Source organism: Oryctolagus cuniculus, chromosome 17 (genome assembly GCF_964237555.1).
Source record: "Oryctolagus cuniculus chromosome 17, mOryCun1.1, whole genome shotgun sequence".
Lineage (NCBI taxonomy): Eukaryota > Metazoa > Chordata > Mammalia > Lagomorpha > Leporidae > Oryctolagus > Oryctolagus cuniculus.
This window is the reverse complement of record NC_091448.1, coordinates 13,763,519-13,779,142: the sequence shown is the minus strand read 5'-3', so window position 1 is coordinate 13,779,142 and position 15,624 is coordinate 13,763,519. Positions and strand designations below refer to the sequence as shown.

Genomic DNA, 15,624 nt, shown 5'->3' with positions numbered 1-15,624 from the left:
CTGTGGAAAAAACACATCTTCCTCTTCTTTGCAGCTCCTAATTAACACAAGCTAGGCAAATAGCAGATTCCAGAGAACAGAGGAATTTGTGCCAGACCCTGGGGTTTCCTCTGGATTTCATAACAAAGAAACCTGTTTAACCACCTTGCCCGCCCCTCCTTTCTCTTTGTCCTAAACCTGCGCAGGCCGGGGAGATCCGCTTTGGGACCAGGTCTTCCTTCCTCCAGGTGCACCCCCACCCCCACCCCCTGGGCTCTGGTGCATTGACTCTCCGGTGTCCAGCAGCCTAGCCCTAATTTTGGTCTGATAACAGATTTCTTGAACTTATTCCATCTTAGTGAAATTTTGCCTGCTTTAAAAGAAGGTTTTCTTTAAACATGCACTTATTCACTTGAAAGGCGGAGTGGGCTCCTGGATATTCTAGCATAAAGGGCTGTTTTATGCACACCTGGTGGACCAGGACACCTAACACCCTCATCACACTGATGTTTCTACTGGGGCAGGTGTTCGGTGCAGTGGCTGTCACGCTTGAGTTGCTCATAGCTCTTATCTGAGTGCTTGGTTTCTGAGTGCTGGTTACTCCATTTCTGATCCAATTTCTTGCCTACGTGCACACTGGGAGGCTGCAGATGATGGCTCAAGTACTTGGGTCCCTGCCATTCCAGTCAGAAACCCAGGCTCTTGGCTTGGGTGTGGCCATCAATCCTGGCTTTGAAAGAATTTGGGAGGCATAAAGCAGTGGTTGGAAGATCTGTCTCTGTTTCTCTTTTAAAGAAAAACAACAAACCCCACTATACAGACTCCTGGAACCACCTGCACTGTATATCTGAATTTGGTTACCTTTTGGGCTTTCCTCTTTCAGCCAAAAATACAAAATACTTAACCCAACCCATCTGTCCATTTCATGTACAGCAAAAGAATAGCATTTGAAATTATGCATAAACTCAAGTGCTGTAAAACCAGATCCAGGTATGGTGGATAGTGAAAGAGAAAGAGAAAGGTCTTCCTTTTTTTTTTTTTTTTTTTTTTTTAAGATTTGTTTATTTATTTGAAAGGCAGACTTACAAAGAGGCAGAGGTAGAGAGAGAGAGGTCAGTTCTCCAGCCTCTGGTTCACTACCAAATGGCTGCAATCGCCAATCAATCCAAAGCTAGGAGCCAGGAGCTTCCTCTGGGTCACCCACATTGGGTGTAGGGGCCCATGGACTTAAGCCATCTTCTACTGCCTTCCCAGGCCACAGCAGAGAGCTGGATCGGAAGAGGGGCAGCTGGGATTCGAACCAGTGCCAATATGGGATGCTGGCACTGCAGGCGGCGGCTCTACCCGCTATACCACAGTGCCAGCCTGGATTCTTTCATCTTAATTCATTATCTTTACAGCGGTCTGAGAAGGCAGTTATCTTCACTTTGAAACAAGAAAATGCAGGGTGGGTCAGCTCATTTGCAAGGTCCAGTGCAACATGAAAATGAGAGATCCCTTGTTCAAAAAGCAAGGTGTCACCAAAGGTGAGAAATATAAAGGTTTTGCCTTTCTTATAAAATCTCTCTCCAAGCATCATGGTGCTTTTACTTGCTAGTTCATGTTCTACAGCTTCCTTTTATATTGGAAATGACTCCCCAAAATATATCTCAAAATGTGGCCCTTAAAACTCCCCAGAAGCACCACCTGTCACATATGTTACCGGAACTTGGGGTGCCATACAATATCATCATTTGATTATTAATAAATCCCCAATATTAATGAGCCTGAGAGGGTCCTTACCTAATATTTAGATTATAATTCTACATACCAGCATCAATAAATGAGACAGCATGGTACATTCTAGGCTTTTATTTAGTGTGAAAAGTGCATAGGAAAGTGAGGGCTTTAGTTCAGTTTAAAGAGAGGGGAAAGTCTGGAAACTAGGGTAGCAACCATACCAAGCAGAGAGCAGGCCAAGAGCCGCATGCAGCAAGCGCCTTGAGCTGCTACCCACCGCTTATCACCGGCAGCAAAGCAGAGGCAGAGCGCCTTTTGAGACACTCCTTGCCTTTTATATATTTTTCACAGGGGAGTGGCTGTGGGCAGGTGAGCGCTCAGGTATGGCCGGGTAGGACATGATGTCACACGGCGGCGTGGCGAAGGTATCAGGTGGGGCGTGATGTCACACAGTGGGGTGGTCCCCCTGTTCACAAATTTAATTGATTTTAACCTGTATGTCTGCCTACTTCACCTTGAACTTGGGGATACCGATGCTGGCTTGGCCCTGCAACTTGCTGGAAGTACAACCCACCAGCCCACCAGCTACCAGGCTCCCCACCCACTGGTGGCTGGACTAATAGGTTCTGTCCCCACCCCCCAACTGAGAGCAGGAACCCCCGTCTTCCCACAGGCCTGACCTCCCCAACGGTGAGATGGGCAAATCCTGAGGCATTGCCATATCCATACCCAGATGCGCTTGGTCAGTGCATTGAGGTGGGCAAGAAAGAGCCTCACCCCTGCTAAGTGCCCACCCAGCAAACTTCAGCCCTACCAACTTGGTTGTCATGTCCTGTCCAGGAGACCAAGGTGGCGCCTGTACCCAACCATGGGTGGGGAGGAGTGAAGTACAATGGAGGCTTCCCCCTGCAGTACACTGGGACAGTAAAGGTGAGTGGGACCCAAGGCAGCAGCAGGTGAGGAGCAGACGGCCCGGGACTTGTCTCAGGGAGATAAAGGTGTGCATGAGCCAAGGCTGCACATCTCCAGTCTGTTCTGTACTGTTTAGACTGCCCTGGGGTGGGGCAAGTCCGGACACCAGGCTCTTAATTCTGACCAACATTCATGAAAGTCATAATGATCAAGCCCATAAAAGCGACTTTAGCATCCCCTATCAATGTGCTGATTTGCATCCCAACTGATCTTCTGATCCCTGCTGCTGAGCCTGGGAAGGCAGCGGGTAATGGCTCAAGTGCTTGGGGTGCCGGCGCCGCAGGCGGAGGACTAGTCTAGTGAGCCGCGGCACCAGCCAAGATTAATTTATTTGAAAGGTTTGTTTATTTGACAGAGTGACAGAGAGGGAGATCAATCCACCTTCCATACCCTAATGCCCTAGGTCCCGCAAAAGCCAGGAGCCAGTAAGTCCTTCTGGGACTTCCACATGGGAGACAGAGACCCAAACACTTGGGCCACCGTGTCCTGCCTCCCAGGCACAGAGCAGGAAGCTGGATTGGAAGCATAGTCAGGACTTGAACAGCACTCTGAATGGCATGCTGGCATCCCAGATGGCAGCGCGGCCTCCTGTGCCACACTGGAGATGTGGACCATGAATACATGAATTTCCAATCCAGGTTCTTGCCTCCTGCAGATAGAAATACTAAGCAGAGTCTAGTGTTATGTGTGAATAGGAAAAGCATTTATTTAACAGTGAGGGAATAAACATCTATTAATGAATGTGTGGGAGGTCCCACACAGAGAAATACCCAATATGAGGGGGCCCATGGGTTGCCTGAAAATGAAGGAAAAAACCCAAGAATGGTACCTTTAAGTGAAAACGAGTGGTTTGTCTGATGAGCCTTCAGTGGAGAGAAAACAAGAGCAGTACTTCCGAGCAGGGCCTGTGGCGGCTTCTCTCCTGTCTTCCACCTTTTTATAAGGAAGTGTGTGGTACCCTCACAAGGGATATACAACCAGGGTGGGGTCTGAGCATGCGCCTGGTCCCGGATGTAATTTGTGCATCCTGGGAAGGTGGGTGTATCACATGGACAGTTAGAGACAGGGTTACATTCAGGGGAACAATTGTTCCAGCTCGCCTGGAACACAGCACTGGGAACAAAAGTGGTTTAATTAACGCATCACTGTCCTCTGGCTTCCCCTACGTGGCTAACAGACAAGTCACTTGGAAGACTTACTCCAGTTGTAGCCTCATTTAATTTTTTTATGATGAAAATCTGCTGTGACAAAGTCTGCTTACAAGTGCTGATATTTTTCTGATGGGACTGTGATGTGTGCTTAGTTGGGTAATACTGATGTCTATTGTGTTCTTTTAGCATACAAAGGACATGATTTCAGAATTCAAGCAACACTCCCCATTTAATTCAGAGGAAAACAATCCACAATGGCCTGTGCTTCAAAGGTGTGATATTTGAGGTGAAAAATACAAGAGTGTAGCTTAAGGATGGCACTTAAAGCCCTGTGCAGTTCAATCTTCATCATGCAATCTGCAGTCCTCCATGCAGCAATGTGAGGCGGTGTCTCTGATGGCCTCGCTCAAGGCAGAACTTAGGTGTCAATCACAAATTCAGGGAGCCCCAAGAATACCCACAGGCCATCTAATTTGCTAGAAGGACTCACAGAGCTCACTGAATGCTGATATACTCAGCTACAGTTTATTACAGTGAAAGGAAATCAATTAAACAGGGGGCTGGCATCGTGGGCACCTGCGACACAGGACACAGGCATCTCATTTGAATGTTGGTTCAAGCCCCGGCCTTTCTACTTCAGCTCCAGCTCCCTGATTACACGCTTGGAAAAGCAGCCGATGCATGGGCCCCTGCATCCTGTGGGAGATCTGGAAAGTTCTCAGCTCCCAGCTTCAGCCTGGCCCAGACCTGGCAGTTCTGGCCATTTGAGTGAACCAGTGGAAAGAAGATCGCTAACTTTGCCTTCTAAATAAACAAATAAATCTTAAACATAGTTAACCCCTTAGGGCTGACTTTTTGTCTCCAGTCCCCCCAGAGGTTGAGCTGGTAACAAGTAGCTCCCATTATAATTCACACTGTCACTACCTGGTATGGCTTAAAGATCCAGGCAAACAAAGACACACATTAGGACATGCTGGAGGTTAGAGGTTACATCCCAGAAAAGGGCAAAGGACAGACCTCTCCTTGGGTTAAGAGCAATTCTTAACTATATTCCACACATACACACTCAATTTTGCCACTGTACTGTGAAAGCAACAACAGACAAAACATACACAAATAAGCACAGTTGTGTTTTAATGACATTTTATTTATGAAATGGAAACTTGAATTTCTGCAGTTTTCATGTGTTAGGAAATGCTCTTTCCCTCACCCCCAATCTTTAAAAGATATAAACACCAAAATTTTTAGCCACGAGCCATAGAATAACCAGTCAGCTGGATTTGAACCGTGGGCTGTAGTCTGTCAACCTCTGAACTAGACGGCCATCTTTGTAACTGAATACTCAGAACTTTCATGCTAATGGAAAGGTATTTATCCAAAGTAATCATGTTATGGTCTCCTGTATAAATAAAAGTTAATAGTTCAAAGAGAAAAATGGTAGGAGACTTGACAAACCACAGGCTTTTCAGTAATACGGATCTCAGCAAACCCACAGGACACCTGAGCCACAAGAGTGTTACCAGTATAGTCAGCCTGCAATCAGCAAATTAGTTTTTTGAAGAATATGATCAATTCTTACTTACCTCTACCCAAACAAATACTATCCCCTCAAAGCCTGCCCCTAATTCTCGGTCTGCAACGGTACTGGAAGGCTGTGTCTCCCAAACAACTCCAGTGGTGATGCTAGTGACTGTTCACTCAGAGGCAAACTGAGACAAATCAGGGTAACAAAGAGAGTTCTCTGTGAGCAAAACAGAACTCCGGCAACCTCATGCCAGACTCGTACTGATTCATGAGATCAGAAGTCGGGGGGGGAGGGGGGAGGGCTGGGCTGGTGCTGTGGCTTAGCTGGTAAAGCCGTCGCCTGCAGTGCTGGCATCCCATATGGGCATCGGTTCGAGTTCCAGCTGCTCCTCTTCCAATCCAGCTCTCTGCTATGGCCTGGGAAAGCAGTAGAAGATGGGCCCAGTCCTTGGGCCCCTACACCCACATGGAGACCCGGAAGAAGCTCCTGCCTCCTGGCTTTGGATTGGTGCAGCTCTGGCTATTGCAGACAAATGGGGAGTGAACTAGTGGATGGAAGACTTCTCTCTCTCTCTCTGCCTCTCCTTCTCTCTGTGTGTAACTCTGACTTTCAAATAAATAAATAAATAAATGTTTAAGGAAAAAAAAAGTTTGAGGGCAAGAACTGTGGTGCAGAGTTAGGCTGCTGCTCGGGATGCCTGCACCCCATATCCAAGTGCCAGCAGTGTTGGTTCCCTGCTTTCAATACAGCATCCTGTTAATGTCCCTGGAAGGCAGCAGACGATGGGTCCCTGCCACCTATGCGGGAAATCCAGGTGGAGTTCCAGGCTCTTGGCTTCAGCCTGGTCCAGTCTGGCTACTGAGATTTTGCTTTGTGGTCTCTTCTAGAAAGCAAGCACACAAAAAGCAGGAATTTCTCCCCCATCCTTTATATTCTCCTGAGCAGGTGCTCAGTAAATATCTGTCGAGTGACCAGGGTGAGAACTCTCCCCATCTTTTGCCTCTTTTTAAAAGTTGACCCCTTCCATATAGAAGTTTCCTATCAAGTCTTGGGGTTTGCAGCACAGTCTACTTGCTGATGACGCCTGTGGGAAGTGAATGGTTTGACCGTAGGACGCGCAGGAGGAGGCCCCTGGAGTCTGCGCCGGGAGGACTAAGCTGCTGCAGAACATTCTGCTCGCCAGTAAGCCAGGGGTTGGGAAAACCACACTGGGCAAAGGGCTTGATCAAGATCAGGACTGAAACGTGTTAATGTGGGTGATTTTGCTCAAGAAGGGGAATTATATGATAGCCCTGATGAAGAGTATAACTGTCCTATTTTAGATGAAGATAGAGTAATGAGTTAGGTAACCAAATGAGAGATGGTGGAGCTATTGTTGATTACTACGGCTGTGATTTCTTCATGAACACTGGTTTTATATAGTTTTTGTGCTGAGAACAGATACCCGTGTGTTGAACAAAGACTGGAGACAAGAGGTTACAGTGAGAAGAAACTAAATGACAATATTCAATGTGAGATTTTTCAAGTTCTTTACGAAGAAATGACGGAGTTGTGCAAGGAAGAAATTATGCATCAGTTGCCCAGCAATAAACCAGAAAAAAACTTAAGTCAGATCTTGAAATGGATTGAGCAGTGGATAAAGGATTATAACTCTTGACTTACAAAGCTGGCCCTTTCTGGGGCTGGGGCTGTGGCGCAGCGGGTTAACACCCTGGCCTGAAGTGCCAGCATCCCATATGGACGCTGGTTCAAGACCCGGCTGCTCCACTTCCAATCCAGCTCTCTGCTATGGCCTGGGAAAGCAGTAGATGGCAGCCCAGGTCCTTGGGCCCCTGCACCCACGTGGGAGACCCGAAAGAAGCTTCTGGCTCCTGGCTTCGGATCGGCGCAGCTCTGGCCGTTGAGGCCAAAGGGGCGTGAACCAGCAGAAGGAAGACCTCTCTCTGCCTTTCCTCTCTCTGCGTAACTCTTTCAAATAAATAAATCTTAAAAAAAAAAAAAAAAAAAAAAAAGAAAAAAAAAAAAACCTGCCCCTTCAATCACTCTTGTCGCTGTCTCTGCTCACTTTGTGGAAACTGCGGATGGATGACGTAAAGGTTTATGCCTGGAATTCTTTTTCTCCATGAGGAAGCTGAACAGTCTCAAATATCATGAATATAATATTAAGGATTAAGAACTAAGATTGTCATTGTTTAATGCTTTGATTGCCAAATAATAAGCAAATCTGAACAAATGGATGGATAACTTTTTTGTTTTTTTGTTTGTTTTTGTTTTTTTTTACAGCCAGAGTTAGACAGTGAGAGAGAGAGACAGAGAGAAAGGTTTTCCTTTTTCTGTTGGTTCACCCCCCAAGTGGCTGCTACAGCTGGCGCGCTGTGCCAATCTGAAGCCAGGAGCCAGGTGCTTCCTCCTAGTCTCCCATGCGGGTGCAGGGCCCAAGGACTTGGGCCATCCTCAACTGCCTTCCCGGGCCACAGCAGAGAGCTGGCCTGGAAGAGGAGCAACCGGGACAGCATCCGGCGCCCCAACAGGGACTAGAACCCGAGGTGCCCGTGCCGCAGGCGGAGGATTAGCCTACTGAGCTGTGGCGCAGGCCAACTTTTAAGTTTATAACAGAAGAAAATGCAGAAAATCTGAATATTGCTTTTTAAAATTTATATATATACTTATATATATAAATAAAGAAAAGTAAATGGTTTAAGCAAGTGAAATTCTTTAAGGTTCACCTTCCCAAGGTCAGGGCAGGAGAAACTCCTCTGCTAAATAATGTTTCCTGGGGCCTGTGCTATGGCATAGCGGGTAAAGCTGCTGCCTGGTGTGCCAGCATCCCATATGGGTGGTAGTTCGAGTCCCAGCTGCTCCACTTCCAATCCAGCTCTCTCTGCTGGTGGTCTGGGAAAACAGTAGAAAATGGCCCAAGTCCTTGGGCACATGTATCCACGTGAGAGACCCAGAAGAAACTCTTGGCTTTGGACTGATGTAGCTCCAGCCATTGTGGCCATCTGGGGAGTGAACCAGTGGATGGAAGACTTCTCTCTCTCTCTGCCTCTTTGTAACTATGCCTTTCAAATAAAAAAATAACTCTTTAAAAAAAAAGTTTCTTCTCTTTGCCTTTCCTAACTTGCTGCCTCTGCGTCTAATCCAATCTTCCCTCGTCTGTGGGAACTTTCCTCCTGTTTCATATTCATTTCCCACCCAAGCTGTGTTCTCCAATCATTCAATAATTATTCAAAGAGGACATTCTGTGTCACCTTATTCCACTTCCTAACAGTTCCTTCTGCTTCATCCCTTGCCTCTTTCCCAAACCATAATCCCTGGCCCTAGACCCTTAAGCCAAATCCAACTGTCCTAATTGATGTTTTGAGTTCAAACATGTATAGCAGGCAACTTAGAGCAAACCTCTCAGCTTCTCTCTGGAGCCCAGGCATGCTAAGCTCTATCAGGAAGGCCCCTGTTGCAACCCATACAAATGGATGCTGTGCCCATATCTGCAGCTTTGATACAATGAGACAGAGTACCTTTACAAAGATTCATTAAACTCTCTTTTTGGTCAAAAAGAGCCAACGAACTCATAATCTAAAAATTCTCTGTGGCATTCTCCACCATTCTACATAAAGGAATACTACGGAAGCAAGGAAGATCAATAAAATAAATAAATAATACAGAAAATAAAATACAGGCACAAAGATTAGGGTCTGGCACTGTCGCAGAGTGGGTAAAATATGGGTGCTGGTTCGAGTCCTGGCTGCTCCTCTTCTGATCCAGCTCTCTGCTACGGCCTGGGAAAGCAGTGGAAGATGGCCCAAGTCCTTGGGCCCCTGCACTTGCATGTATGTAGTAGAGACCAGTTAAGAAAACTGATTCCTGGGAAGGGTATTTGGTACAGTGACTTACGTCACCACTTGGGATGTCTACATACTCTATCAGACTCCATCTGGGTATTTCACACGGGTGGCAGGGACCCAAGGACCTGGGCCACCATCTGCTGCCTTTCCAGGCATAATAGCAGGAAGTTGGGCTGGATTGGAGCAAAGGAGCTAGGACTCCAATCAGCTTTCTGATAGGGGATGTAGGCATCTCAAGATGTGGCTTGTCCCGCTGCCCCACAGTGCCTGGCTCAGGAGGCAGTATTCTTCAGCTCCTGAGTACGGAAGGTGAGTGGAAGTAGGCAGGCCAGGTGGCAACGGCAGGAGTCAGCGCATGCCGCCATAAGACCTTTCTGCCCTGCTTGTGCTCCTGATCTCTGCATTCTTGGACACCTGCATTCTTTCTAGAATCACTGCTTTGTAGTGGTTTTTATAATTAAAACAAAAACTATTCAAAATACATGATAAAAAATTAAATTTTTATCAATACAGAAATAAGTTTACCTAAAAGCAGTTCAGTCACATATTTAAAAAACACTCAGAAGTTCAAGCCCGTGATGTCCACAATCTAGAACAGGTTCAGTGAAACCTGCAGTCCCACCTAAGAGCGTCAGTGAGTGACGGTCCAGGGATTCGCGATGCTGTGAGATGCTCACAAACAGAACAGCACTTCGTTCAGATGACTACGAAGTCACGTGAAGGAAAGCTGGCGTGTCAGAAGAGGTGTAGCACTTCGATTGAATACAGTCCTCTACTGTGCTTTTCCTGGTTTAGCTTCTGTAGCTCCCGGAAACTTACTTCTATCTTGTTAAGCTCGGAATAAACAGAGATCTAAAGAAAAAAGTTTCCCAGTAAATTTTGCCATCACTTTTACATATAAATAAATTCTTTATAACATGAACTTTTCAAAGAAAAAAAAATTTAGAGCTAGTTGTAATTTAGGATCTACCTGGGGACAAACAGAATCATTATATATAAAATAATCACAAACCTGGGATTTTACAAACTTGTACAGATTCATCAGTAGCCTCTTTGCTTCTGGCATCATAACCACAACAGTGAAGTTAGCATCTAGTAGCAGGCATATCCAGTCCATAATCTGAAGAGGAATAGGAACGGCAAAGTGAAGGTTCTATATGCAATTTTAGGTGAATCCATGCATCAGTGTACCTAATTATATCAAATAGTTACAAGAAAAATAAGTCTTCACATTTTAATTTAGAGATGGAAGAATTTCTAAGAAATATGAAAAGGATTTTTCTGCTTTTGTATTTAGTTTACAAGCATAACTGGATTTTTTCATATGATTAATCAGCAACAGGAAAGATGGTGATTTTTTTAAAAAAGGACTCTTTTTATTTGAAAGGTAGAGTTACAGAGGCTGAGGCAGACAGAGAGAGAGAGGGAGAGAGAGAAAGAGAGAGAGAGAGAGAGGTCTTCCATCCACCAGTTCACTCCCTAGATGGCTGCAACGGCCGGAGCTGCATTGATCTGAAACCAGGAGCTTCTTACGGGTCTCCCATGCAGCCGCAGGGGCCCAAGCATTTGAGCCATCTTTTTTATTTTTTTGACAGGCAGAGTGGACAGTGAGAGAGAGAGACAGAGAGAAAGGTCTTCCTTCCGTTGGTTCACCCCTCCAAATGGCTGCTGTGGCTGGCGTACTGCGCTGATCTGAAGCCAGGAGCCAGGTGCTTCTTCTGGTCTCCCATGTGGATGCAGGGCCCAAGCACCTGGGCCATCCTCCACTGCACTCCCTGGCCACAGCAGAGAGCTGGACTGGAAGAGGGGCAACCGGGACAGAATCTGGCGCCCCGACCGGGACTAGAAACCAGAGTGCCGGCGCTGCAGGCGGAAGATTAGCCTATTGAGCCACAGCGCCGGCCTCTTTTTTTTTTTTAAGATTATTTTATTTGAAAGATGGAGTTACACAGAGAGAGGAGAAGCAGAGAGGGAGAGAGGTCTCCCATCTGCTGGTTCACTCCCCAACTGGCCACAATGGCCAGAACTGCACTAATCCGAAGCCAGGAGCCAGGACCTTCTTGTGGGTTTCCCACGTGGGTGCAGGGGCCCAAGGGCTTTTGGGCCATCTTCTATTGCTTTCCCAGGCCATAGCAGAGAGCTGGATGGGAAGTGGAGCAGCCGGGACTTGAACCAGTGCCCATATGGGATGTCGGCCCTGCAGGAGGTAGCTTTACTGGCTATGCCTCAGTGTCGGCCCCAATTTGAGCCATCTTCTACTGCTTTCCAAAGCCATAGCAGAAAGCTGGCTTGGAAGAGCAGCAGCCAAGACTAGAACAGGCATCCATATTGGATCTGGCGCAGCAGGTGGAGGATTAACCTGCTGCGCCACAGCACCAGTCCTTCCAAAATTATTTTGATAATTATTTGCAGTTACAAAGAAAAAGAACTTCTTCATCTTCTATTCTGATATAGGTTATTGTGTATTATAAATAAGCAGTCACAAACTAAAATGATTACCACACGTTTACAAAAACAATTTATGGGGGCTGGAGGTGTGGTGTAGCTTATAAAGCTGCCACCTATGATGTCTGCATCCCATAGGGACACCAGCTTGAGTCCTGACTGCTCCACTCCAGGTCCAGTTCCTTGCTAATGGCCTGGAAAAAGCAGCAGAGGAAAGCCCAAGTGCTTGGGCCCTTGCTGCTCACATGAGAGACCAGGAAGAAGCTCCTGGCTCCAGCCTGATCCAGCCCTGGCTTTTGTGGCCACCTAGGGAGTGAACCAATGGAGAGAAGATCTCTCTCTCTCTCTCTCTTTTCAAATAAATAAATAATAAATAAATCTTTTTTTAAAAAGTAACTTATGTTGTTATGTATCTTCAAATTGTGCATTTAATGTGGAAATATGATATCATGTAAAGCATTATTGGTTAATCTGTGGTGGGGAGACTAATTCCTATAAAACTAAAGTTAAACGTAGAAAATGAAACCATGACTGTACTGTGGGAAAACAAGATGATTACTTTTAAAAGTTAGAAGGGTTAGGGCCGGCGCCATGGCTCACTAGGCTAATCCTCCGCCTTGCGGCACCGGCACACCGGGTTCTAATCCTGGTCGGGGCGCTGGATTCTGTCCTCGTTGCCCCTCTTCCAGGCCAGCTCTCTGCTGTGGCCCGGGAGTGCAGTGGAGGATGGCCCAAGTGCTTGGGCCCTGCACCCCATGGGAGACCAGGATAAGTACCTGGCTCCTGCCATCGGATCAGTGCGGTGCGCTGGCTGCAGCGCGCTGGCCATTGGAGGGTGAACCAAGGAAAAGGAAGACCTTTCTCTCTCTCTCTTTCAATGTCCACTCTGCCTGTCAAAAAAAAAAATAAAAAATAAAAAAGATTAAAAAAAAAAAAGAAAGTTAGAAGGGTTAGACAGAAGTCTGAAAAAGCCATAAAGGAAAATCCTAGTAAATTTTAATAATATGAAAATTAAAAAGCTTATCTATGTCAAAATTATACTTAAGAGAGGAAACAAATTACAGGTGCCAGTTCATATCCTGGCTGCTCCACTTCTGATCCAGTTCCCTGATGATGGCTGGGGATGTCTTTGGGCCCCTGCACCCACATCTGAGACCCAGATGAAGCCCTTGGGTCCTAGCTTCAGTCTGGCCCAGCTCTGGCCATTGAGGCCTTTTAGGGAGTGAACCAGTGGATGGAAGACTCCATTTTTCTCTAACTCTCTGACTTTCAAAATAAATAAATCTTAAAAAACCCAGAAACAAAAAATAAAGAGGGACTGGCATTGTGGCCCAGCACATTCAGACGACACTTGCAACTCTAGCATTCCGTACTGGAGTGCTTCCAATCCAGCTGCCCGCTTAATGGGCCTGGGAAGGCAGCATAGCCAGCCTCTATTCTTTACATTTATAGATTTATTTATTTATGTGAACAGCAGAGTAACACAGAGACAGAGATCTTATATCCATTGGCTCACTCTCCAAATGGCCTCAATGGCTGAGACTGGGCCAGGCCAAAGCCAGGAGATTCTTCCAGGTCTTCCACAGGGTGCAGGGGCCCAAGCACTTGGATCATCTTCAGCTGCTTTCCCAGGCACACAAGCAGGGAGCTAGATCAAAGTGGAGCAGCCAGTACTTGAATTGGCACCCATATGGGATGCCAGCAGCGCAGGCGAAGGCTCAACCTGCTATGCCACAATGTCAGACCTTTATTAATTATAGTTTAAAGACACAGAGACAGAGATCTTCCAACAATTCATTAGCTTACTTCTCAAATGCCTACAATAGTAGGGAATGGGCCAGGCTGAAGCCAGCAGCCTAAAATTCATCAAGGTCTCTTGCATGGATGGTAGGGACCCAATTACTTGAGGCATTATTTGCATTGGTGTGCACTGGCAAGCTGGACCCAGGAACAGAGCCATGACTTGAAGCAGGTATACAGACTGTAGACATTCCAAGTTGTGTGTTAACTGCTGCCTCAAATGCTGACCTTCAAGAGATTATTAAAGGGAGCAACTAATGGGGGCCAGTGCTGTGCACAGTAGGGCCTACAGTGCTGGCATCCTATATGGGCTCCGGTTCAAGCCCCAGCTGTCCACTTCCAATCCAGCTCCTGGCTTAGGATTGGCCCAGCTCTGGCGACCATTTGGGGAGTGAACCAGAGGAAAGAAGAGCTTTCTCTCTGTTTCTCCCTCTCTCTGTAACTCTACTTCTCAAATAAATAAATAAATAAATCTAAAATAAAAGGAACAACTATTATCAGGCTCTCCTGTCTTCTCCAACACAGCTAAGGAAACTCCTGGAAAAGGTTATAATGATGAGTCACGAACGTAAGATCAATTTAAATTCTGCAGCACAGAATTATCCATTCTAAATCTATATACCAAATCGATGGACTCCCCGTCTCCACCTCTACATGATGAAGTAGATTCATATGGACTAGGAGACAGAGAAATCATTCATTCAACTCCAGGTGCTGACACTGCATACAAGCTGCTGCTGCTTTCTTTTTTAAAGGTCTATTTATTTTTTTGAAAGACAAAGAGAGGGAGAGAGAGAGAGATCTCTTCCATCTGCTGGTTCATTCCCCAAACAGCCGCCATAGCCAGGGTTGGGCCAAGAAGCTAGGAGCTAGGACCACCTAGGTCTCCCATGTGGATAGCAGAGGCCTAAGTACTTGAACCATCTACCACTGCCTTCCCAGGCACATCAGCAGGGAGCTGGATCAGAAGCAGAACAGGGTGCTGTGGTGTAGCAGGTTAAGCTGCTGTCTCCAACACCAGAATCCCATATGGGCACTGGTTCAAGTTTCAGCTGCTCCACTTCTGATCCCGCACCCTGCTGATGGCCTGGGAAAAGCAGCAGAAGATGGCCCAACTGCTTGGGTCCCTGCACCCATGTGGGAGACCCGGATGAAGTTCTTGGCTTCGGCCTGTGGTTGTGGCCATTCAGGGAATGAACCAGCAGATGCAAGACCTCTCTGTCTGTCCTTTTCTCTCTGTAGCTCTTTCAAACAAAGTAATAAATCAATCTTTAGGGAAAAAAGTAAATAAAGAGGCAGAACAGCTGTGACTCAAAAACAGAGTAGTGATATGGGACACTGATGTCTTCAGTGGTGTCTTAACCTACTGTACCACAAGCCAACTAGCTTGTTTATTTTAACAGATTTTTCCCAAGCAGCAAATCAAATCAAATCAAAGAAAAAAAAAGATCTCACCTGGCTTAGAGTTGGAGGGTGTATTCCAGGAAGCGTCATTGTAGCATTTTTGCTACACTTCAGATAAAGAAAATACAAATACTGGAGAAACAGCTGGGTGGAAAAAAGGGACAACTTAACACTTTGATAGGAAAATTTTTCTTTTCCTCTAACAGAGGCTGGAAAGAATCCTAACAGACTATTCAATTTAACTATACAATATATGCCAGATATCTGGGAATACAAAAAATGAATAAAATGAAATCCCTGTCTTCAATGAGGAGTTCATCTGGTACGTGAGGAACAGGTGATGAGCATAGTATTTGTAAATAAGAGACAATCCTTTTTAGTATCTATTTAACAACTCTCAACTTGGTCTTCAAGCTTGGCACAAGGAAAAGACCAAAGGTCTGTCACCCAAAAATCACTCTAGTTTTCTTGGTACAATTTTTCACAAGGGCTGGGCAATTTCTTATCTACATGAAAGAGTTTGATCATCTTTTGAGCACCCTAATAGCTCATTAGAGTTAAGCTGCAAAACTTAAAAGCAACAGTGTAACGCTATAGCCCTTATAAGAATACTTACAGTGACATGTTGTGCTGGGATGTCTTTCAAGTAAGGCAGAAGGAATATTTCACTATACGCTGAATGAAGAATTGCATTTCTACTTAGGACTGAAGGAAAAAAATCTTATTTCAATAAATCAAGTCTATTTCTACTGTAATTCTTTTTCTCTTCCTGAATTTAAAAACA

General features: G+C 45.9%; 1 protein-coding gene and 1 pseudogene across 5 annotated transcripts in view; one reads left to right on the top strand and one right to left on the bottom strand.

The window, feature by feature from the left end:
• Positions 1–2,099: 2,099 nt before the first annotated feature.
• On the top strand, positions 2,100–7,003 carry LOC100359163 (adenylate kinase isoenzyme 6-like; annotated as a pseudogene).
• NOL11 (nucleolar protein 11) overlaps positions 4,948–15,624 on the bottom strand; it is a 28,508-nt gene continuing 17,831 nt past the window's right edge. For all 5 annotated transcript variants that reach the window (XM_008271729.4, XM_051825122.2, XM_008271730.4 and 2 more), the window contains 4 exons: positions 15,457–15,535; positions 14,892–14,984; positions 10,204–10,311; positions 4,948–10,043 (listed from right to left, as the gene is read on the bottom strand). In XM_008271729.4, the coding sequence (XP_008269951.3) occupies positions 9,927–10,043; positions 10,204–10,311; positions 14,892–14,984; positions 15,457–15,535 (397 nt within the window). In that variant the 3' untranslated portion in view covers positions 4,948–9,926. The remainder of the gene's footprint in view (positions 10,044–10,203; positions 10,312–14,891; positions 14,985–15,456; positions 15,536–15,624) is intronic.